This window comes from Bombina bombina, chromosome 4 (assembly GCF_027579735.1).
Source record: "Bombina bombina isolate aBomBom1 chromosome 4, aBomBom1.pri, whole genome shotgun sequence".
NCBI lineage: Eukaryota > Metazoa > Chordata > Amphibia > Anura > Bombinatoridae > Bombina > Bombina bombina.
The window spans coordinates 616,749,009-616,771,368 of NC_069502.1; the positions used below are offsets into that span (position 1 = coordinate 616,749,009).

A 22,360-nucleotide genomic window follows, 5' to 3' on the forward strand; every position below is an offset into this window, starting at 1 on the left:
CGGAACCCCTTGAAGAACTGAAAGAACTAGATTTAGACTCCAGGGAGGAGTCAAAGGTCTGTAAACAGGCTTGATCCTAACCAGAGCCTGAACAAATGCTTGAACATCTGGCACAGCTGCCAGTCTTTTGTGTAGTAAGAGAGATAAAGCAGAGATCTGTCCCTTTAGAGAACTTGCAGATAATCCTTTCTCCAAACCTTCTTGTAGAAAGGAGAGAATCTTAGGAATTTTTATCTTATTCCATGGGAATCCTTTGGATTCACACCAACAGATATATCTTTTCCATATTTTATGGTAAATCGTTCTAGTTACCGGTTTTCTGGCTTGAACCAGAGTATCTATCACAGAATCTGAAAACCCACGCTTTGATAGAATCAAGCGTTCAATCTCCAAGCCGTCAGCTGGAGAGAGACCAGATTTGGATGTTCGAATGGACCCTGAACAAGAAGGTCCTGTCTCAAAGGTAGCTTCCATGGTGGAACCGATGACATATTCACCAGGTCTGCATACCAAGTCCTGCGTGGCCACGCAGGAGCTATCAAGATCACCGAGGCCCTCTCCTGTTTGATCCTGGCTACCAGCCTGGGAATGAGAGGAAACGGTGGAAATACATAAGCTAGGTTGAAGGTCCAAGGTGCTACTAGTGCATCTACTAGAGTCGCCTTGGGATCCCTGGATCTGGACCCGTAGCAAGGAATCTTGAAGTTCTGACGAGACGCCATCAGATCCCTGTCTGGAATGCCCCATAATTGAGTTAGTTGGGCAAAGATCTCCGGATGGAGTTCCCACTCCCCCGGATGGAATGTCTGACGACTCAGATAATCCGCTTCCCAGTTTTCCACACCTGGGATGTGGATCGCAGATAGGTGGCAGGAGTGATCCTCCGCCCATTGAATTATTTTGGTCACTTCTTTCATCGCCAGGGAACTCCTTGTTCCCCCCTGATGATTGATATACGCAACGGTCGTCATGTTGTCTGATTGGAATCTTATGAATCTGGCCTTTGCTAGCTGAGGCCAAGCCCTGAGAGCATTGAAGATCGTTCTTAGTTCCAGAATGTTTATCGGGAGAAGAGACTCTTCCCGAGACCATAGTCCCTGAGCTTTCAGGGATTCCCAGACCACGCCCCAGCCCACTAGACTGGCGTCGGTCGTGACAATGACCCACTCTGGTCTGCGGAAGCTCATTCCCTGGGATAGATGGTCCAGGGTCAGCCACCAACGGAGTGAATCTCTGGTCTTCTGATCTACTTGAATCATTGGAGACAAGTCTGTATAGTCCCCATTCCACTGTTTGAGCATGCACAGTTGTAATTGACTTTCTGACCTCTGTCAGAAAAATCCTCATTTCTAAGGAATCTATTATTGTTCCCAAGAAGGGAACTCTTGTTGACGGAGACAGAGAACTTTTTTCTATGTTCACCTTCCATCCGTGTGATCTGAGAAAGGCCAGAACGATGTCTGTATGAGCCTTTGCTTTTGACAGGGACGACGCTTGTATTAGAATGTCGTCCAAGTAAGGTACTACTGCAATGCCCCTCGGTCTTAGAACCGCTAGAAGGGACCCTAGTACCTTTGTGAAAATCCTTAGAGCAGTGGCTAACCCGAATGGGAGGGCCACAAACTGGTAATGTTTGTCCAGAAAGGCGAACCTTAGGAACTGATGATGTTCTTTGTGGATAGCAATATGTAGGTACGCATCCTTTAGATCCACGGTAGTCATAAATTGACCTTCCTGGATAGTGGGTAGAATCGTTCGAATGGTTTCCATCTTGAACGATGGTACCCTGAGAAATTTGTTTAGGATCTTCAAATCCAAAATTGGTCTGAAAGTTCCCTCTTTTTTGGGAACTACGAACAGATTTGAATAAAATCCCATTCCTTGTTCCTTTATTGGAACTGGGTGTATCACTCCCATCTTTAACAGGTCTTCTACACAATGTAAGAACGCCTGTCTCTTTATTTGGTTTAAGGATAAGTGAGACATGTGGAACCTTCCCCTTGGGGGTAGTTCCCTGAATTCCAGAAGATAACCCTGAGAAACTATTTCTAGTGCCCAGGGATCATGAACATCTCTTGCCCAAGCCTGAGCAAAGAGAGAGAGTCTGCCCCCTACTAGATCCGGTCCCGGATCGGGGGCTACTCCTTCATGCTTTTTTGTTAGCAGCAGCAGGCTTCTTGGCCTGCTTACCCTTGTTCCAGCCTTGCATCGGTTTCCAGGCTGGTTTGGGTTGTGAGGCATTACCCTCTTGCTTAGAGGATGCAGAATTAGAGGCCGGTCCGTTCCTGAAATTGCGAAAGGAACGAAAATTAGACTTATTCTTGGCCTTGAAAGGCCTATCTTGTGGAAGGGCGTGGCCCTTTCCCCCAGTGATGTCTGAGATAATATCTTTCAATTCTGGTCCAAATAGAGTTTTACCTTTGAAAGGGATGTTAAGCAATTTTGTCTTGGATGACACATCCGCTGACCAAGACTTTAGCCAAAGCGCTCTGCGCGCCACGATTGCAAACCCTGAATTCTTCGCCGCTAATCTAGCTAATTGCAAAGCGGCATCTAAAATAAAAGAGTTAGCCAACTTAAGTGCGTGAACTCTGTCCATAACCTCCTCATATGGAGTCTCTCTACTGAGCGACTTTTCTAGTTCCTCGAACCAGAACCACGCTGCTGTAGTGACAGGAACAATGCACGAAATGGGTTGTAGAAGGTAACCTTGCCGTACAAAAATCTTTTTAAGCAAACCCTCCAATTTTTTATCCATAGGATCTTTGAAAGCACAACTATCCTCGATAGGAATAGTAGTGCGCTTGTTTAGAGTAGAAACTGCCCCCTCGACCTTAGGGACTGTCTGCCATAAGTCCTTTCTGGGGTCGACCATACAAAATAATTTCTTAAATATAGGGGGGGGAACAAAAGGTATGCTGGGCTTTTCCCACTCCTTATTCACTATGTCCGCCACCCGCTTGGGTATAGGAAAAGCGTTGGGGTGCACCGGAACCTCTAGGAACTTGTCCATCTTGCATAATTTCTCTGGAATGACCAAGTTGTCACAATCATCCAGAGTAGATAACACCTCCTTAAGCAGTGCGCGGAGATGTTCTAATTTAAATTTAAATGTCACAACATCAAGTTCAGCTTGTTGAGAAATTTTTCCTGAATCTGAAATTTCCCCATCTGACAAAACCTCCCTCATGGCCACTTCAGATTGGTGTGAGGGTATGACAGAACAATTATCATCAGCGCCCTCCTGCTCCTCAGTTTTTAAAAAAGAGCAATCGCGCTTTCTCTGATATGTAGGCATTTTGGATAAAATATTTGCTATGGAGTTATCCATTATAGCCGTCAATTGTTGCATGGTAATAAGCATTGGCGCGCTAGATGTACTAGGGGCCTCCTGCGTGGGCAAAACTGGTGTAGACACAGTAGGAGATGATGTAGTATCATGTTTACTCCCCTCATCTGAGGAATCATCTTGGGCAATTTCATTATCTGTGGCAGTACTGTCCTTACTTTGTTTGGACGCTATGGCACAATTATCACACAAATTTAAATGGGGAGACACATTGGCTTTCATACATATAGAACATAGCTTATCCGAAGGCACAGACATGTTAAACAGGCTTAAACTTGTCAATAAAGTACAAAAAACGTTTTTAAACAAAACCGTTACTGTCTCTTTAAATTTTAAACAGAAAACACTTTATTACTGAATATGTGAAAAAGTATGAAGGAATTGTTCAAAAATTACCACAGTGTCTTAAAGCATTAAGAGTATTGCACGCCAATTTTCAGAGCTTTACCCCTTAAAATAACGGAACCGGAGCCGTTTACAAATTTAACCCCTATACAGTCCCAGCTATAGCCTTTGCTGTGACCTAACCAAGCCCAGAGGGGAATACGATACCAAGTGACGCCTTCTAGAAACTTTTCCAGCTATTTTCAGATCCTCACACATGCATCTGCATGTCTTGCTCTCAAAAAACAACTGCGCAGTAATGGCGCGAAAATGAGGCTCAGCCTACAACAGGGAAGGCCCTCCCTGACTGGAAAAGGTGTCTAACATAGTGCCTGCCGTTAAAAAACGTTCCCAAAGTTTATAAATGTGAATTATCAGCATAAACATGTATAAAATGCCCAAATAAAGCAATTGATTTAGCCCATAAAAGTGTCTACCAGTTTTATAGCCCATATTAAGCCCTTTATTCTGTTTGAGACTAAGAAAATGGCTTACCGGTCCCCATGAGGGGAAATGACAGCCTTCCATCATTACATGGTCTTGTTAGAAATATGTCTAGTCATACCTTAAGCAGAAAAGTCTAACTGTTTCCCCCAACTGAAGTTACTTCATCTCAACAGTCCTATGTGGAAACAGCAATCAATTTTAGTTACTGTCTGCTAAAATCATCTTCCTCTCACAAACAGAAATCTTCATCCTTTTCTGTTTCAGAGTAAATAGTACATACCAGCACTATTTTAAAATAACAAACACTTGATAGAAGAATAAAAAACTACATTTAAACACCAAAAAACTCTTAACCATCTCTGTGGAGATGTTGCCTGTGCAACGGCAAAGAGAATGACTGGGGTGGGCGGAGCCTAGGAGGGACTATATGGCCAGCTTTGCTGGGACTCTTTGCCATTTCCTGTTGGGGAAAGAGATATTCCCACAAGTAAGGATGACGCCGTGGACCGGACACACCAATGTTGGAGAAATATAAGTTACTGCGGGTAGTTTCACTGTTATGGGTTAAGTAAGGAATATCGTTCAACGTTTGTAGTGTAATGTAGGTCATTAATATTTGGTAGTTGATATTTAATATGCAGAATATTCTGCTGCCCTACCTTGCATAACCAATCCGTTCTCAGTACTTATAGCCCTGTAGATAAGTTGATATTAGTAATGATGTTGTGATATTACGCTACTCAACCAAAGCAGATGGGTGCACATATGTAGTAAACTGCTAATTTGAAAATGAAAAAATATTAAAACAACGCTTGTATACATCCATTCAGATGTTTCATGAAGTATACATTCCCCGAAGTGACTCACATACTAGCAGCGTGTACTTATGTAAATATTATTACATTAATTTCCCAAGGTTGGTGTTTAAATTACTGTGGGTATATAGTCTGCTTGCTGATATCCATCTACTGAGTGCAGATTCACTATTTTAAGTGGGTGGTATATGGAGTATCCTAATGTCCCATCTCGTAATATCAATCCATTCCCAGTATTAATCACTCTCTAGATAAACTAAATATATTTCTATTTCACAGGATTGGTATTACGGTTAATGCGGGTTTATAATATTGGTACTGACACCTGTTTAATATATGCTGTTTTAATACTACAGGTTAGGCAAGGGATATCAGGTATAGGGTATAATGTAAATTGTTTGTGCTTAGTGATTAACATTAGTACGCAGGAAGTCCCGCTCTCCCATTTTCCATTATCAATCTGTTCTTAGTACTTGTAATTCTCTAGATGGCCTTAGTAATAATATTGTAATATTACGTTATCCAGCCAATGCAAATGGGTGCACCTGTGTGGTTCGCTGTTAACTCGATTGTGAAGACACTTGGTTGTTATGACAACTTATGGCGATTCAGTGCTACGGATTCAGTAAAATATATCATTCATCAATTAAAGCATATTATAAAATACTTGAATTTAAAGTACTATATAGCACCTTCTAATGCCCCATCTTATGCTGCTAATCTGTTTCCAGTACTGGTTATTCTCTAGGTAGATTAAAGGGCCATAATACCCAAATGTTTAAACACTTGAAAGTGATGCAGCATAGCTGTAAAAAGCTGACTAGAAAATATCTCCTGAACATTTCTATGTAAAAAAGAAAGATATTTTACCTCAAAAGTTCCTCAGTAGCCACCTCCCATTGTAAAGGATTTCTAAGCAGCATTTTAGTGTGTCTGTCCTAGGACAGCTTAGGGGATGAGCCTTGTGAACTCTCATATTATTTCACCAATCAGGTAATGGAAGCTTACTATGAAATCTCATGAGAGTTAAGTCAAATCTCATGAGATCACAGTAAGAGTTCATGACCTCAGCGCTGTTGATGCTGATTGGCTGCTGTTCATTTCTTCATTTTTTTTTATTTTTACCTGCAGCTGGGAGCAGGTGAAGTATAACTTTTTACACAGAACTTACGCTGCTGTGCTGAGGAGATTGTGAGGTAAAATATCTTCCTTTTTTACATAGAGATGCTCAGCTGATATTTTCCTGTCTGCTTTTTACAGTTATACTGCATCAGTTTCAAGTGATTTAGCATATGCGTATTATGTCCCTTTAAGGGCAAAATTTATCAAGCCCCGAAAAAATGTGCCTAAAAAGTCATGTTTATTTTTGCAATAGTTCGCAATGTGTGAAGTAAAAAATGTCGCCCGTATTTATCAAAATTCTAGAGACATTTCTGTGGAAAAACTTTTTTGCGATGTCAAGCGAATGGCTGATCCTAGTTTTCTTGCAAAAATGTCATTTTCACTTTATTTATCAATCTTAATTTTAGACACCGGTAAATGGTTTATTGTTTTAATTAAGTGATTGTGTAAAAGAATGTTATTTCTTATATATTAAAGTTATTTTTATTTTGCCCCTTCTTTGGCTCTCTTTCATTAGGGAAGGTTGCCCGTTTTTTGGAGCTCATCTTCGTTCGTTTTAATATACTTAAATTATTTTACTTTTTTATAATATATTATATATTATTATTCAGGTTCTGCACCTTGTTGTGGGCAATTTCTAACCCTAGATACAGCAAGAAAAAGACATATTTCCATTTTCCCTCCAGACAAACAACAATATCGCTCTTTATATTTCACTCCTCGCAACCTACAAATTGTCGAGATTAAAAGCAGTGAATATTGAATGCACCACTTTTCATAAATATATGAGAACTGCGAATATATACGGGCATTTTAAAATGCCAATAGAGATTAATACAAGAATTAGGCATTTCCAGACAACTTATTCGCATATACTTAAGACTTGCGAATGGTTATGAGTCAATTTGTTTGCACATATGAAAAGTTGCGACTTTATTGGCGCATAACCTTTCATAAATATGGTGATATCATTTGTGAGGTTTTTTTTTGACGACAAATGTGAGAATTTTCTTATTCTCACTTTGATAAATCTTGCCCTAGGTATAGTAACAATATTACGCTACCCAGCCAAAGTGGATGGGTGCATCTGTATAGTTAACTGCTAGATAGAATATAATGGTAACTGAACGTTGTAATGTTAGCTACTCCTGTCCAAGTTTAAAAAAAGAGCTCCCTTGTGCTCTTCTGTACGCTCCTAAAGCATTTCGCCCGACTGGGCTTTATCAAAGGCGGCGAGCCGCCCGTTCTCGGGAAATATAGGCCCGGTGTAAACCGGAAGTCCCGCCTAATGAATTCACCTCATTGGTGAATCTAATTGTCAGTCATAGAGAAAGTCAACTATGTATTGGTTAGATGATATTGGCGTGTCGATTTCTATTATGGTGGAATTATTCTTAGGGTAAAGTCGCTTTATAGGTGCAGTTAAGGTGGACACATGATAATATATCATAAGGATAAACTGTACATCAAATATAATTTGGTATCAAATCTAATATGTGTCCACCTTAACTGCACCTATAAAGCGACTTTACCCTAACAGTAATTATATATTTCTCAGTTGTCATTATAACAACCAGGTACCTTCACAATGAGTTAACAGTGAACCACACAGGTGCACCCATTTGCGTTGGCTGGATAACGTAATATTACAATATTATTACTAAGGCCATCTAGAGAATTACAAGTACTAAGAACAGATCGATAATGGAAAATGGGAGAGCAGGACTTCCTCCGTACTAATGTACGAGATGGGACATTAGGATACTCCATATACCACCCACTTGAAATAGTGAATCTGCACTCAGTAGATTCATATCAGCAAGCAGACTATATACAGACAGTAACTTAAACACCAACCTTGGGAAATTAATGTAATAATATTTACATAAGTACACGCTGCTAGTATGTGAGTCACTACGGGGAATGTATACTTCATGAAACATCTGAATGGATGTATACAACCGTTTTAATATTTTTTCATTTTCAAGTTAGCGGTTTACTTCATAGGTGCACCCATCTGCTTTGGCTGGGTAGCATAATATCACAACATCATTACTAATATCAACTTATCCACAGGGCTATAAGTACTGAGAACGGATTGGTTATGCAAGGTAGGGCAGCAGAATATTGTGCATATTAAATGTCAACTACACAAATGTAGCAATATTTACATAATACAGGCTGCTAGCATCTGTGACACCACGGGGAATGTGCACTCTATGGAACATAAACATCGGAACTGCGGTACATAAGCGCTTGGAGTTAGATACACTGGTGACATTTAGAATAATTCCAATAGACAGTTACTAGGTTGCAATCGATACAAGTGTATCGTAATTAAATATTACTACACATGGATATTACTATTTAAACGCAACATTAAACATTTCCCAAGTTTTCTCTCAAGTCCTTTAACCAGTAGATTGAATTCTCTATATTACATGCATTTATATGAGCATCTAACTTACTTACTCCTACCTTTGATCTTAGCTAGTCGAATAGAAAGTAGTGCTAATATAGGATAATAACATTGTTCTTATCTGGAACTGATGCTGTATACTTAACCTTAATATTTACTAAGGCTATCATACCTCAGAGGCCTATTAATAGTATATTTATATATTTAGGTTACATAATAGTAACTACTCCTTCAATTGGTTTTAAATTGTGATTTACCCCCCCCTTTTTTTATATACCATAATAATAAAAGTTATGTTCTTAATTTAGTTGTTCTATTCCATCTGGTAGTCAGGGCAGTGAGTGCTACATTCCCATTCTTTGGTGGGAATCTCTCTTATATTCCCACAATGTGTTAAGTATTTTAAACATATTTAAATACTGTTCTTCCAAATGCAAAATAACTTGTAATGTCCCTTTAAGTATTTATCATTCATACATCTTTGTCCGTTTATATGGGTTCATTAATGAGACATTTTCCTACCAGAAAGGCCAGATAGTACAAACAAAAAGCTAGAAAATTAATAGAAAATTCAGTGTGTTTCACGTTTTCTCAGAAGGGATATCAGTAAAGTTATAAACTTTAGCAATTAGCTGCTTAGTTTCCTAAAGAAATTAAAGGGACACTCAAGTCAAAATTAAACTTCCACGATTCAGATAGAGCAGCAATTGTAAACAAATTTCCAAATTAATTCCATTAACAAAATGTGCAGTCTTTTTATATTTACACTTTTTGAGTCACCAGCTCCTACAGAGCATGTGCAAGAACTCACAGAATATACGTATATGCATTTGTGATTGGCTGATTGCTGTTACATGATACAGGGGGAGTGGAAATAGACATAACTTTGAAATTGGTCAGAAAAAAATAAAATCTACTTCTCATTTGAAGTTCAGACTAAGGGGTCGATTTATCAAAGGCTTTGCAAGCCTTTCGACCCACTACGGCTGCAGGTTCTCACAAGAGAACCTGCACGCCGTATTTACAAGCAGCGGTCATCAGACCACTGCTTTCCTAACCTTTCGTCACCTCTTTGTTGGCGAAATTGACAGCTCCTGCCCACGCGTGATTGGCTGTGGGCGGGGGGCGGGATTGCACGCAAGTGCAAAATCGCACACGTGTGCAATGCTGAATTCCGCCTGGGGAATTCAACCCGCCAGAGGCGAGCTGCGGCGGACAGGGGTGCATATATGTGCCCCTGTCCACCTCAGCTTGATAAATCGCCCTCTAAGTGCTAGTGCATTGTCTTTTTTATCACGCACTTGTTGATTATGCAAATCTACTATATTTACTGGCCCTTTAAGAACTAGTACTCTCTGTCCACGTGTTAGCAGGTATCTATATTTCAGCAGTTAAAGGGACATTATATACTAGATTTCTCTTTGCATACAGTAAATGTTGTGTAGATAATCTATTTATATAGCCCATCTGGGAGTGTTTTTGTAACAATGTATAGTTTTGCTTATTTTTATAGCATTGTACTGATTTTCAGACTCCTAACCAAGCCCCACAGTGTCAGATGTATACATGTGTTTACAAACTATTGTTGCTCCTGTTTGTGTAATCTGTCTTTTCATATGTAGGGAAGGGCGGGGGAGAGTGTCTGCACTCAACACCTTTCAGTGGGTGTTCCAGCCTAACCGTAGCTTTTAAAAGGGTTTTTATACTGGATTTTTAGATCAGTATCTGTGCACATTCTTATTTATAGTAGTGTCTATTACATGCAGTTATATGAAAAACAGAATTTATGCTTACCTGATAAATTACTTTCTCCAACGGTGTGTCCGGTCCACGGCGTCATCCTTACTTGTGGGATATTCTCTTCCCCAACAGGAAATGGCAAAGAGTCCCAGCAAAGCTGGTCACATGATCCCTCCTAGGCTCCGCCTACCCCAGTCATTCGACCGACGGACAGGAGGAAATATGCATAGGAGAAACCATATGATACCGTGGTGACTGTAGTTAGAGAAAATAATTCATCAGACCTGATTAAAAAAACCAGGGCGGGCCGTGGACCGGACACACCGTTGGAGAAAGTAATTTATCAGGTAAGCATAAATTCTGTTTTCTCCAACATAGGTGTGTCCGGTCCACGGCGTCATCCTTACTTGTGGGAACCAATACCAAAGCTTTAGGACACGGATGAAGGGAGGGAGCAAATCAGGTCACCTAAACGGAAGGCACCACAGTTTGCAAAACCTTTCTCCCAAAAATAGCCTCCGAAGAAGCAAAAGTATCAAATTTGTAAAATTTGGCAAAAGTGTGCAGTGAAGACCAAGTCGCTGCCTTACATATCTGATCAACAGAAGCCTCGTTCTTGAAGGCCCATGTGGAAGCCACAGCCCTAGTGGAGTGAGCTGTGATTCTTTCAGGAGGCTGCCGTCCGGCAGTCTCATAAGCCAATCGGATAATGCTTTTAAGCCAAAAGGAAAGAGAGGTAGAAGTCGCTTTTTGACCTCTCCTTTTACCAGAATAAACCACAAACAAGGAAGATGTTTGTCTGAAATCTTTAGTAGCCTCTAAATAGAACTTTAGAGCACGGACTACGTCCAAATTGTGTAACAAACGTTCCTTCTTTGAAGCTGGATTCGGACACAAAGAAGGAACAACTATCTCCTGGTTAATATTTTTGTTAACAAAGCACAAAAAACGTTTTAAAATAAAACCGTTACTGTCACTTTAAATTTCAAACTGAACACACTTTATTACTGAATATGTGAAAAAGTATGAAGGAATTGTTCAAAATTCACCAAAATTTCACCACAGTGTCTTAAAGCCTTAAAAGTATTGCACACCAAATTTCAAAGCTTTAACCCTTAAATTAACGGAACCGGAGCCGTTTTTACATTTAACCCCTATACAGTCCCAGCTATCTGCTTTGCTGAGACCCAACCAAGCCCAGAGGGGAATACGATACCAAATGACGCCTTCTATAAGCTTTTTCAGTGGTTCTTAGCTCCTCACACATGCATCTGCATGCCTTGCTCTCCAAAAACAACTGCGCATTAGTGGCGCGAAAATGAGGCTCTGTCTATAACTAGAAAAGGCCCCCATCTGAAAAAGGTGTCCAATACAGTGCCTGCCGTTTTTCTAAACAATCCCCAAGATTATAATAACTATTAAGAGTTAGAATCTGCAAATTATGCTTAGCAAAGTAATCGTTTTAGCCCAGAAAAATGTCTACCAGTTTTTTAAGCCCTTATGAAGCCCTTTATTCTTTTACTTAATCTAAGAAAATGGCTTACCGGTCCCCATAAGGGGAAATGACAGCCTTCCAGCATTACATAGTCTTGTTAGAAATATGGCCAGTCATACCTCAAGCAGAAAAGTCTGCCAACTGTTTCCCCCAACTGAAGTTACTTCATCTCAACAGTCCTGTGTGGAAACAGCAATCGATTTTAGTAACGTCTGCTAAAATCATCTTCCTCTTACAAACAGAAATCTTCATCTCTTTTCTGTTTCAGAGTAAATAGTACATACCAGCACTATTTTAAAATAACAAACACTTGATTGAAGAATAAAAAACTACATTTAAACACCAAAAAACGCTTAACCATCTCCGTGGAGATGTTGCCTGTGCAACGGCAAAGAGAATGACTGGGGTAGGCGGAGCCTAGGAGGGATCATGTGACCAGCTTTGCTGGGACTCTTTGCCATTTCCTGTTGGGGAAGAGAATATCCCACAAGTAAGGATGACGCCGTGGACCGGACACACCTATGTTGGAGAAATTGGTGTATACTGTCCCTTTTAGCCCCATATTGCAAAAAATCAGCCCCTGGTCAAAAGCATTTTTCAGTCAGTGTTTTAAGTGCCTAAAAAAATCAAGTGAATTGCAGTTTGCTTTCTATCTCTTTAGGACTTCTGGGGTGAGTGAAAACAATACAGCAAAAGGAGGTACAAAAACAACAGAGCACTTTTTACTGTGCATAATTAGACACATTAAAATGCAAACATTACATGCTATATTGAATTAGAGCATGTCATTTAGTGAGCATAGTTTACTATGTATTTAAAGGGACAGTAAACACTGTGTAATTACAAGACATTTGTCTTGAGTTGCTATAGAACAGTGATGGCGAACCTTGGCACTCCAGATGTTTCAGAAATACATTTCCCATGATGCTTAAACACTCCAAAGTCCAGTCGAGCATCATGGGAAATGTAGTGCTGAAACATCTGAAGTGCCAAGGTTCGCCATCACTGCTATAGAACAACAGATCAGCCAAGTCTTAACATTTTTAAGACAAATTAATATCCACCCTTCATTTTCCTTATTTGGAGGAGCCAGTCTGGGCTTTAGTCTGCAGACAACGCCGCTAGCCACTGTTGTAAAGTTAGTACAATTAGGGACAGATACGTAGCAGATTTAGCCTTGATACATCATTGGGTACATTTCAAGTTCTGAGAAATACAAATTGCTAAAATACATGAAAATGGGGCAAAATAAATCATTAAATATATTGCAAAGTTGTTTCACTGTGCATAACTAAACATTTTATATAAAAATCTCAAGGTTTTAATATAGTGCCAAGGTTGGGAGCCCATCCAATAGAAGTTACATGCTGTTATAATTTTGCTCAATTTGGATGCCCTCCTCTCTTTCTCCTGCTTCATTATTGTTTTAAAACTATTGGTATGCATACTGTGTTATTCCAAATGTTTAATGTAAATATTCAATAAAGCTTATTAATAAAAAAAAACATATGGTGATTGTTGAAGTAATAGTAAGATTTAAAAATTTAAATTTTGACTTTTATATCCATAAAAAAAAAAAAGTTCTAAGGGATATTTGAACTTTAATAACAGCTTAAATCTTTAAAACCACATAAATATATTTACTTGTCATGAGTCTTAGGCCTCCCCTCTGACAATATTTACAAGACAGCAGCCCCCCCATAATAGATGTGATATTTATTTTTAGTTCATGGGAATTTACATCTAATCCAGGGTTCACACACACTCAAGAGCTGATTCTACGGAATCTATAGAGTGTTTAATTCATGTTTCAATGTGCACTTTATTACTTCAAGTTACTGATCAAGACAACAAACACAACGCAGTCTCTGTGATTTAGCCCTTTCTTCTACCTACATCCCGCCCTTGGCCTTATTCCATCACTACATAGCAAGTGTCATTGTTAGCACCTAAAAACTGTTTTTTAAAAACGTCAACTGTTGCTTGTAATTTCCATAGAATAGTGCAATGTGTCACTGCTCCTGCACCTCCCCTTATATGCTCCAGCACCCCCTAGGGAGGCCCACCTCACACTATGAAAACCATTGGTCTAGAGTGATTTATAATCACAAAAAAGCAAGACAGAGCTGAGGAAATGACTAGTATGTAAACTATATGGAATGGCATAAATACATACAACCAATACATACATATGTCCATTTTACATGTTATCCGTGTAACTCCTCGATTTACAGGATATCCATTTATATGAATCTGTCCTTGATCACAGCTGACATTAAACATGACCTTGAAAACAAACAAAATAACACATAAATAAACTTAACGTTCCTAGATATTAAGCTATATAAGGTTATATAGATACACATATAGAAGTTCTATATAATTGGGTACATCATAGGAAAGAAAAACAGTTAATTGATTTGCAAATATTGAGAAACTAATTAAAAACAATAAAATTGCAAAAAAACAAAATGAACACACATTTTCCTGACAAGCTCAAATTTAAATAAAGTCAGTGCCAAGTAGTATAATACTCAAAAACCAGCGAGTTACTTTAGCCATGTTTTAGCATTTAATGCTAGTTGAAATCCAACAACCATTTAGACCATTTGGGTATGTGGCTGTTGTAGCACACACCAGAATAATACTCTTTTTGATATTTCACGGGGCCTGTCAACGGGTCTCATGGTAATTTCACTGATCTCTTTTTCTAGATTAGTACAATTAAAAAATGTTTTAAACTATTCTCCCAGCCTGATTAAATATGATTGAACTGAACCCCAATTTCCTATTGGCATTGCATTTTCAAGCAATTCTGTCACTTCCTGTAAGTTTATTCCTACTTTTATGGCTTTATCAGCCCCTTTATGAAACTAATGTGAAAAGTTGTTAAAACGTTTTGTAGGCATAATGCCCCTTCAAATTCTGGGTCACCACTTCACATACAGGAGGTACTTGATGCTCTCCTTAGAATGTGTCAGCAGTTTGTGAGGCTCTTTGATCCAACCCCCACAAACTTAGAGATTGTGCTTACTAGAGCAGACCACTGGTGGATCAATCACCCAAATACCCATAAGGCAATTTCCATAGTATAACAGTCAATGGAGAACAATCTGAGAAATCACAGCCAAGAACCACAGAGGGGTAACAGGAGAATTTTGATGGGACATAAACAATATAATAGATCAACTACAGAACTGGAGACAGATTAACTTAATTGGGGATATAAACAAACAGAATAGGAAATAATTAAAAAAAAAACTATGTTGAGGACAAACGAGAGATGCAATAAAGCAAAATGATGAGAGGAGTTTCTAAAAAAAAAGCCACTGACTGGGATATGACAGTGAAATTGGATAAATTAATTAAAGTATAAAATGTATCAAAATGGAGATATAAAATGGGGCATTAGGCCAAACAATATATGGCACAAAGGGGTCAATCAATCATATAGTTTAAGCAACATAAGATTAAGGGGTGAGTAGATGCACTTTAAAACTAGAAGTTGTACAAAGTTAACAGTGAACGTGGGTTCTACTGCAGATGAAGAGCATTGTAGTGTGACGTATAATGCAAATGAAAAATGTATGCTGGATTTGAATTTCTTTTCATTCCCTTGAGCACTCAAACATGAACTTTTAACCCTCTTCTGAAATTTAAGAACATTGTATAAATGTTGCCAATTGGGTTTAGCATAAGATTTAGTGTTTTGGTGTATAATCTTAAAAGATTTTTTTTAATGAATTGTATAAAAGTTATACTAGGAATTCACAGCCCTAGGAAAGTACAGAATAGCTTGTATTACGGAGGGAATTATTCCGGAGGGATAGTGGGCAGAATTTTTCTTGTTTTTCGCACCCACTGGGTTCTTCTGTACTAGTGGGTATAACTAGAAAATGGGGCAACATATGAGAAGTAAAAGTGTGTGTGTGTGTGTGGGGGGTATGTGGTGACATAGCATAGTGATTTTATCCTTGAAATAATCACATAGCCACTGATTAAAGCAAACTGTTCAAAACACCAGGCCTATTTCATGTAAGAAATCCACCCCCACCCCCCCGAAACACCTTTGTAGCAGAGACAAGGCTTTTGGCCTAGTTAAACTATACTTCCATATAGCCTTTGAATATCATATAATAAGCCACATCCTAGTGAATTGATCATAAAGGGGAAAACCAGTGACTAGTCTCATCTCTTCTCCTGCTGAAGATGGCTGATCTTGGACAGAGAGATAAAGAGCAAAATAGAAGAACAATCCAAACAATGTAGCTTAAAAATCTGTCAATTGTTTATTTCCACTTCTTTAAAAACAGCAACTCGGCAAACTATTAAAAAACAGGTAATATGTTCAGATCACATAGTCTGACGCGTTTCAGCTTTCTCAGCCGTACTCATAGACCTATCTAAGTGTCTAATTTGATGATCTTATATAACATATTGATTAAAAACACACAATCATCTGAACACAATTAACTTAAACATTCTATGTATTCAATTCATTTTATATTGCATCGTATCAAAACGTGATTAATTTATGCATACATAGTTTGCAGTAATGTTTAAATATTCTATTTGGAGAACAAACTCTGATGATGTCCTAAGTATATAAAGTATAGTTTAAGATATGTTGTGGTATATATTGCACATTTTGTGTATGTTACATTTAAGATATTTTTATTATTATGAGCCTCAGATTACACAACTCAGTTCTATCTATTTCCACATTTCTCAATATATTGAATAATATTTATTTATAAATTCTAAGGACCACCAAAAAATATTCTGTACGAAATATCTCTTTATATACAATGTATATGTATGTTATAGTTTTATATAGATTTTGTAACAAACATGATTTTTCCTGTATTAAGTTTTCTTAGCTTTACATATAGTTGTGTCAATTTTATATACATTTTATGATCATCATAGGTTCAATACCTCTTTGTTGGTAGTTCAATACCCTCCTTAAGTTAAAGGGACATAATACTCATATGCTAAATCACTTGAAACTGATGCAGTATAACTAAAAAGCTGACAGGAAAATATTACCTGAGCATCTCTTTGTAAAAAAGGAAGATATTTTACCTCACAATTTCCTCAGCTCATCAGAGTAAGTTATGTGTAAAAAGTTATACTTAGCTGCAGTCCAGCTGCAGGTAAAAAATAAATAAATGAAGAAATGAACAGCAGCCAATCAGCATCAACAGTGCGGAGGTCATGAACTCTTTTACTGTGATCTCATGAGATTTCATAGTAAACTTCCTTAAACTGAATAGGGAAAGAAGAGGAGTGTTCACAAAGCTCTCTCCCTTAGCTGTCCCGGGACAGACCTTCTGATTTGCTGCTTAGAAGTCCTTTACAATGGGATGTGGCTACTGAGGAACTTTTGAGGTAAAATATCTTTCTTTTTTACATAGAGATTTTCAGGTGATATTTTCTAGTCAGCTTTTTACAGCTATGCTACATCACTTTCAAGTGTTTCAACATTTGGGTATCATTGCCCTTTAATCCTAACTTATCACAGTAACAGAAAACATGATTATATGAAGATATTACTAAATATCATTTCATTAAATAAATATACATATGAGACCTGTTTCTATACTTGCTTGACTTATGATATTTATACATTCAATTATTTCCAATAGTTTATAAGATCGAATCTCGAATTTAGCCCTTGGGATATTCTTGTCTTCATTCGAAAGATCCAATAGATTTCTTGTTTATTAAGCTGAGCTTCTAAATCACCTCCTCAATCATTTAAATGTATTTTATCTATAATATTCCATCTAAAATGTGTCAACTTTCCTTTCATGTAATTCGATGAAATGTTTGGCAATTGGTGTCATTCCATCTTCTTTCTTCCTACTATCTGATTGTGAGGTAATACTACTGAGATGCTCTATTATTCTTACTCGGGCCTCACGTGTAGTTTTGCCAACATACTGTAGATGGCGCTCTTGACATGTTATAAGATAGACTACATTTGATTTTCTACAATTGACACATTGTTCAGTATCAAAAATCTCTCCTGTAACACTGGGGGCAAATTGTATTCCTGTGGTCACATATTGACATGCCTTGCATTGTGTGTAACCACATTTATGTGTACCTTTTATTTCCAGCCAGGATAATTTTCTCCCTGAATTTTTTCTTACAGTAGGGGATATTAGATTCCCAATAGTTTTTCCCCTCCAATATGAGAAATTATAGCATTTAGTCATGTATTGTAATTTATCATCTGCAGCAAGAATTGGTAGATGTTTCTTAAAGGGACATTATTTTGTGAAAGAGCATGTCATTTTAAACAACTTTCTAATTTACTTCCATTATCTAATTTGCTTCATTCTCTTGATATCACTTGCTGAAAAGCATATCTAGATATGCTCAGTAGCTGCCGATTGGTTGCTGCACATAAAGGTCTTGTGTGATTGGCTCACACATGTGCATTGCTATTTCTTCAACAAAGGATATCTAAAGAATTGAGCAAATTAGATAATAGAAGTAAATTGGAAAGTTGTTTAAAATTGCATGCCCTATCTGAATCATGAAAGTTTAATTTTGACTAGACTGCCCCTTTAATGATGTCACGTATCATTGTATTGTGGTGAATATAGTGTTGTAAAAGTTATTTTGATTTTATATCTATTTTTATTTTGTTGTACTTGATGACAATTTTTTTTCTTTAATAAGATCTTTCCTGTCTATTGCAGCAACTTGAGATCTCGCATTTTTCACTATTTTCTTAGTGAAGCCCCTTTGTTGGAGATTTTTTTCTAGTATATCTGCTTCCTGGCTAAAAAGACTATCTTGCAAGCAATTTCTTTTTGTTCTTCTAAACTGTCCTTTCGCAATAGCCTTAAAGACTTGTTTTGGGCGATTGCTCTTAGCATGTATGTATGTATGTATGTATGTATGTATGTATGTATGTATGGGGTACTTGTAAAGCGTGGCTAATCACCCATAAGGGTCTCAATGCGCTGCTCATTTTATCGACCTCGGAAGGATGAAAGGCTGAGTGGACCTCGCCGGGGATCGAACCTGCAACCCTTGGGTTGCTACAGAGCTCAGCCACAGCGCCTTAGCATCTAGTTGTCTTTTTATTTCTGCTTCATAACTAGTAGTGTCCCATACCACTATACTACCACCCTTGTCAGATCTTTTAATGATAATATTTTTGTTTTCTTGTAATTTCTTTAACGCTTCCCATTCGCTACCTGTTAAATTATATTTTATAGGGACTGTTTATCTCTTCTGATAATTTAGTGAGATCCGCTTCTATTCTGAAATTGTTCTACGATGTTACCTCTGGTATGAATCGGATAAAAGTCTGACTTATTTTTAAATCCTGCATGGTTTATTTAGAGTGTTTAAGCAATTTCTCAGATTCTAATGCAATAAGGTTTTCTTTTGTAAGGGTATTAATACAATTTAGGTGCGTTATATCTGTCAATTCTTTTTGATCCCTTTCTGTTGTACAGAGAGATAAAGCACACAGAGAATTTGGCCAAGTACCTTATTTTCTTGGGCATAATTCTCCGATTTTTATAATTAGTTAGTGGTGTTGTGCAAATTGAGTTATGATAGCTAGGGTTGCCCTGTAGAAACTGGACTGATGTGTGGGTGTTTTCAGTTCCTAAAAAAACTCTGAAATAAATTAAGGAAATGTCAGCGTCACTTAGTTTTAATCACTTATTTGTGATGGTTAGTGGGTTTAGTTAGATTAAATAAAAATACATCACATTTACTAAACTAAATTTAAACCTAAGGGGTAATATTTTATTTTTTTAATAAATAAAACAATAATAACCCATACAGTTGATTTGGGAATTACTCATATCTCACTGCACTGTTAGCATATGAACAGGGCAAAGGTTTACATATTAAAAGGGACAGTCTACTCCAGAATTTTTATTGTTTATATAGATAATCCCTTTATTACCCTTTCCCCAGTTTTACATAACCAACACTATTATATTAATACACTTTTTCATCCTGTGTGATTAACGTGTATCTAAGGCTCTGTAGACTGCCCCCTATTTCAGTTCTTATGAGTCATGACAGACTCACATTTTAGCCAATCAATGCTGACTCATCAATAACTCCATGGGAGTGAGCACAATGTTTATCTATATGGAACACATGAACTAGCACTGTCTAGCTGTAAAAACACACTCCGATAAGAGGCAGCCTTCAAGGGCTTCATAATGATCATATGAGTCTACCTAGGTTTAGCGTTTAACAAAGAATACCAAGAGAACAAAGCAAATTTTATGATAAAAGTAAATTGGAAATTTGTTGCATGCCCTATCTGAATTATGAAAGTTTAATTTTGACTAGACTGTCCCTTTAATGTCTGCAACACATGTACTTTACTTGGATAACCCATCCCACATACAATGACGAAGCTCATGAGTTAAAGGGACAGTTTACCAAAAAATGTTCTCCCCTTTAATTTTTTCCAAATGATCTATTTTACCTGTTAGAGTGTATTGAATTGTTTGTAAGTAGCTCGCCTACCCTTATATTAGTCAAGTTTTAATGTTTTATAAAACAAATTAAAGGGACATGAAACCCAAAATCATACAATTTTAAATAACTTTCCAATTTACTTCTATTATCTATTTGTCTTCATTCTCTTAGTATTCTTTGTTGAAGAAGCAGCAATGCATTACTGGGAGAATTGTGTGAGCCAGCTACATAAGGCATCTGCAGCAACCAATCAGCAGCTCCTTAGCCAACCTAAGTATCCTTTTTTGTAAAGAATACCAAGAGAACAAAACAAATTAGATAGAAGTAAATTGAAAAGTTGTTTAAAAGCTATCGGAATCATGAAAGAAAAAAATTTAGCTTTCATGCTCCTTTAAAAAGGGACATTATACGCTAGATTTTTGTTTGCATAAATGTTTTTTAGCCCTTCTGGGTGTGTGTTTCTTATTTTTAAATAACATTGTGCTTATTTTAAGACTCCTAACCATGCCCCAAAGTTTTAGATGTATACTGATGTAGCTTCTGTTTGTATAATGGGTCTTTTCATATGCAGGGGGGAGGGTCTGCTCTCAGCCCATTTCAGTGGTTGTCCCAGGCTAATCTCATCAACAGTTTCAAATTGGGAGCTTCTAAGTACGTTTTTAAAAGGTTTTGCATTGGATTTTTCTATCAGTATCTGTGCATATTATTCTTTATAGTACTGTTTATTTTATGCAGTTAAATGACAATTGGTGTATACCGACCCCTTTAACATCCCTTTTACTGCAATTATTTTTAAATTGGCATACTTCACCCCCCCCCCCCCATATGCCTTATTTGGAGGAGCCAATCTGGGCTTTAGATAACAGAGCTAGCAAGTGTCATAAAATTAGTATAAGTTACTCTATTTTGCAGTTGTTTTCAGTTTAAGCAAATTAGGCACAGATATAGAACAGAGTTAGCCTTGAGAAGAATTAGAAATTGCTTAATTTGAAAGTTAAATTCCATGAAAAGGGAGCAAAATAAACAATGGACGTGGTTTCATTACGCATAACAAAACATTTTATATAAAAATATCAAGGTGCTTACTCTCCCTTTAATCAAATGTAATTCTGGTATTACTAAAGTTACATGTAGGTTTAGAACATTATTTCTTTCATGTAATTAGCAAGAGTCCATGAGCTAGTGACGTATGGGATATACATTCCTACCAGGAGGGGCAAAGTTTCCCAAACCTTAAAATGCCTATAAATACACCCCTCACCACACCCACAATTCAGTTTTACAAACTTTGCCTCCTATGGAGGTGGTGAAGTAAGTTTGTGCTAGATTCTACGTTGATATGCGCTCCGCAGCAAGTTGGGTCCCGGTTTTCCTCTCAGCGTGCAGTGAATGTCAGAGGGATGTGAGGAGAGTATTGCCTATTTGAATTCAATGATCTCCTTCTACGGGGTCTATTTCATAGGTTCTCTGTTATCGGTCGTGGAGATTCATCTCTTACCTCCCTTTTCAGATCGACGATATACTCTTATATATATACCATTACCTCTGCTGATTTTCGTTTCAGTACTGGTTTGGCTTTCTACAAACATGTAGATGAGTGTCCTGGGGTAAGTAAGTCTTATTTTCTGTGACACTCTAAGCTATGGTTGGGCACTTTTTTATAAAGTTCTAAATATATGTATTCAAACATTTATTTGCCTTGACTCAGGATGTTCAACATTCCTTTTTTTCAGACAGTCAGTTTCATATTTGGGATAATGCATTTGAACCAATCATTTTTTCTTACCTTAAAAAATTTGACTTTTTCCCTGTGGGCTGTTAGGCTCGCGGGGGCTGAAAATGCTTCATTTTATTGCGTCATTCTTGGCGCGGACTTTTTTGGCGCAAAAAATCTTTTCTGTTTCCGGCGTCATACGTGTCGCCGGAAGTTGCGTCATTTTTTTGACGTTCTTTTGCGCCAAAAATGTCGGCGTTCCGGATGTGGCGTCATTTTTGGCGCCAAAAGCATTTAGGCGCCAAATAATGTGGGCGTCTTATTTGGCGCTAAAAAAATATGGGCGTCGCTTTTGTCTCCACATTATTTAAGTCTCATTATTTATTGCTTCTGGTTGCTAGAA

General features: G+C 37.7%; 1 protein-coding gene across 2 annotated transcripts in view; it reads right to left on the reverse strand.

Moving 5' to 3' along the window:
• GINM1 (glycosylated integral membrane protein 1) overlaps positions 1-22,360 on the reverse strand; it is a 164,038-nt gene that overhangs the window by 66,954 nt on the left and 74,724 nt on the right. For both annotated transcript variants that reach the window (XM_053710636.1, XM_053710635.1), the window contains exon 3: positions 13,961-14,057. In XM_053710636.1, coding sequence (XP_053566611.1) covers positions 13,961-14,057 — 97 coding nt within the window. The remainder of the gene's footprint in view (positions 1-13,960; positions 14,058-22,360) is intronic.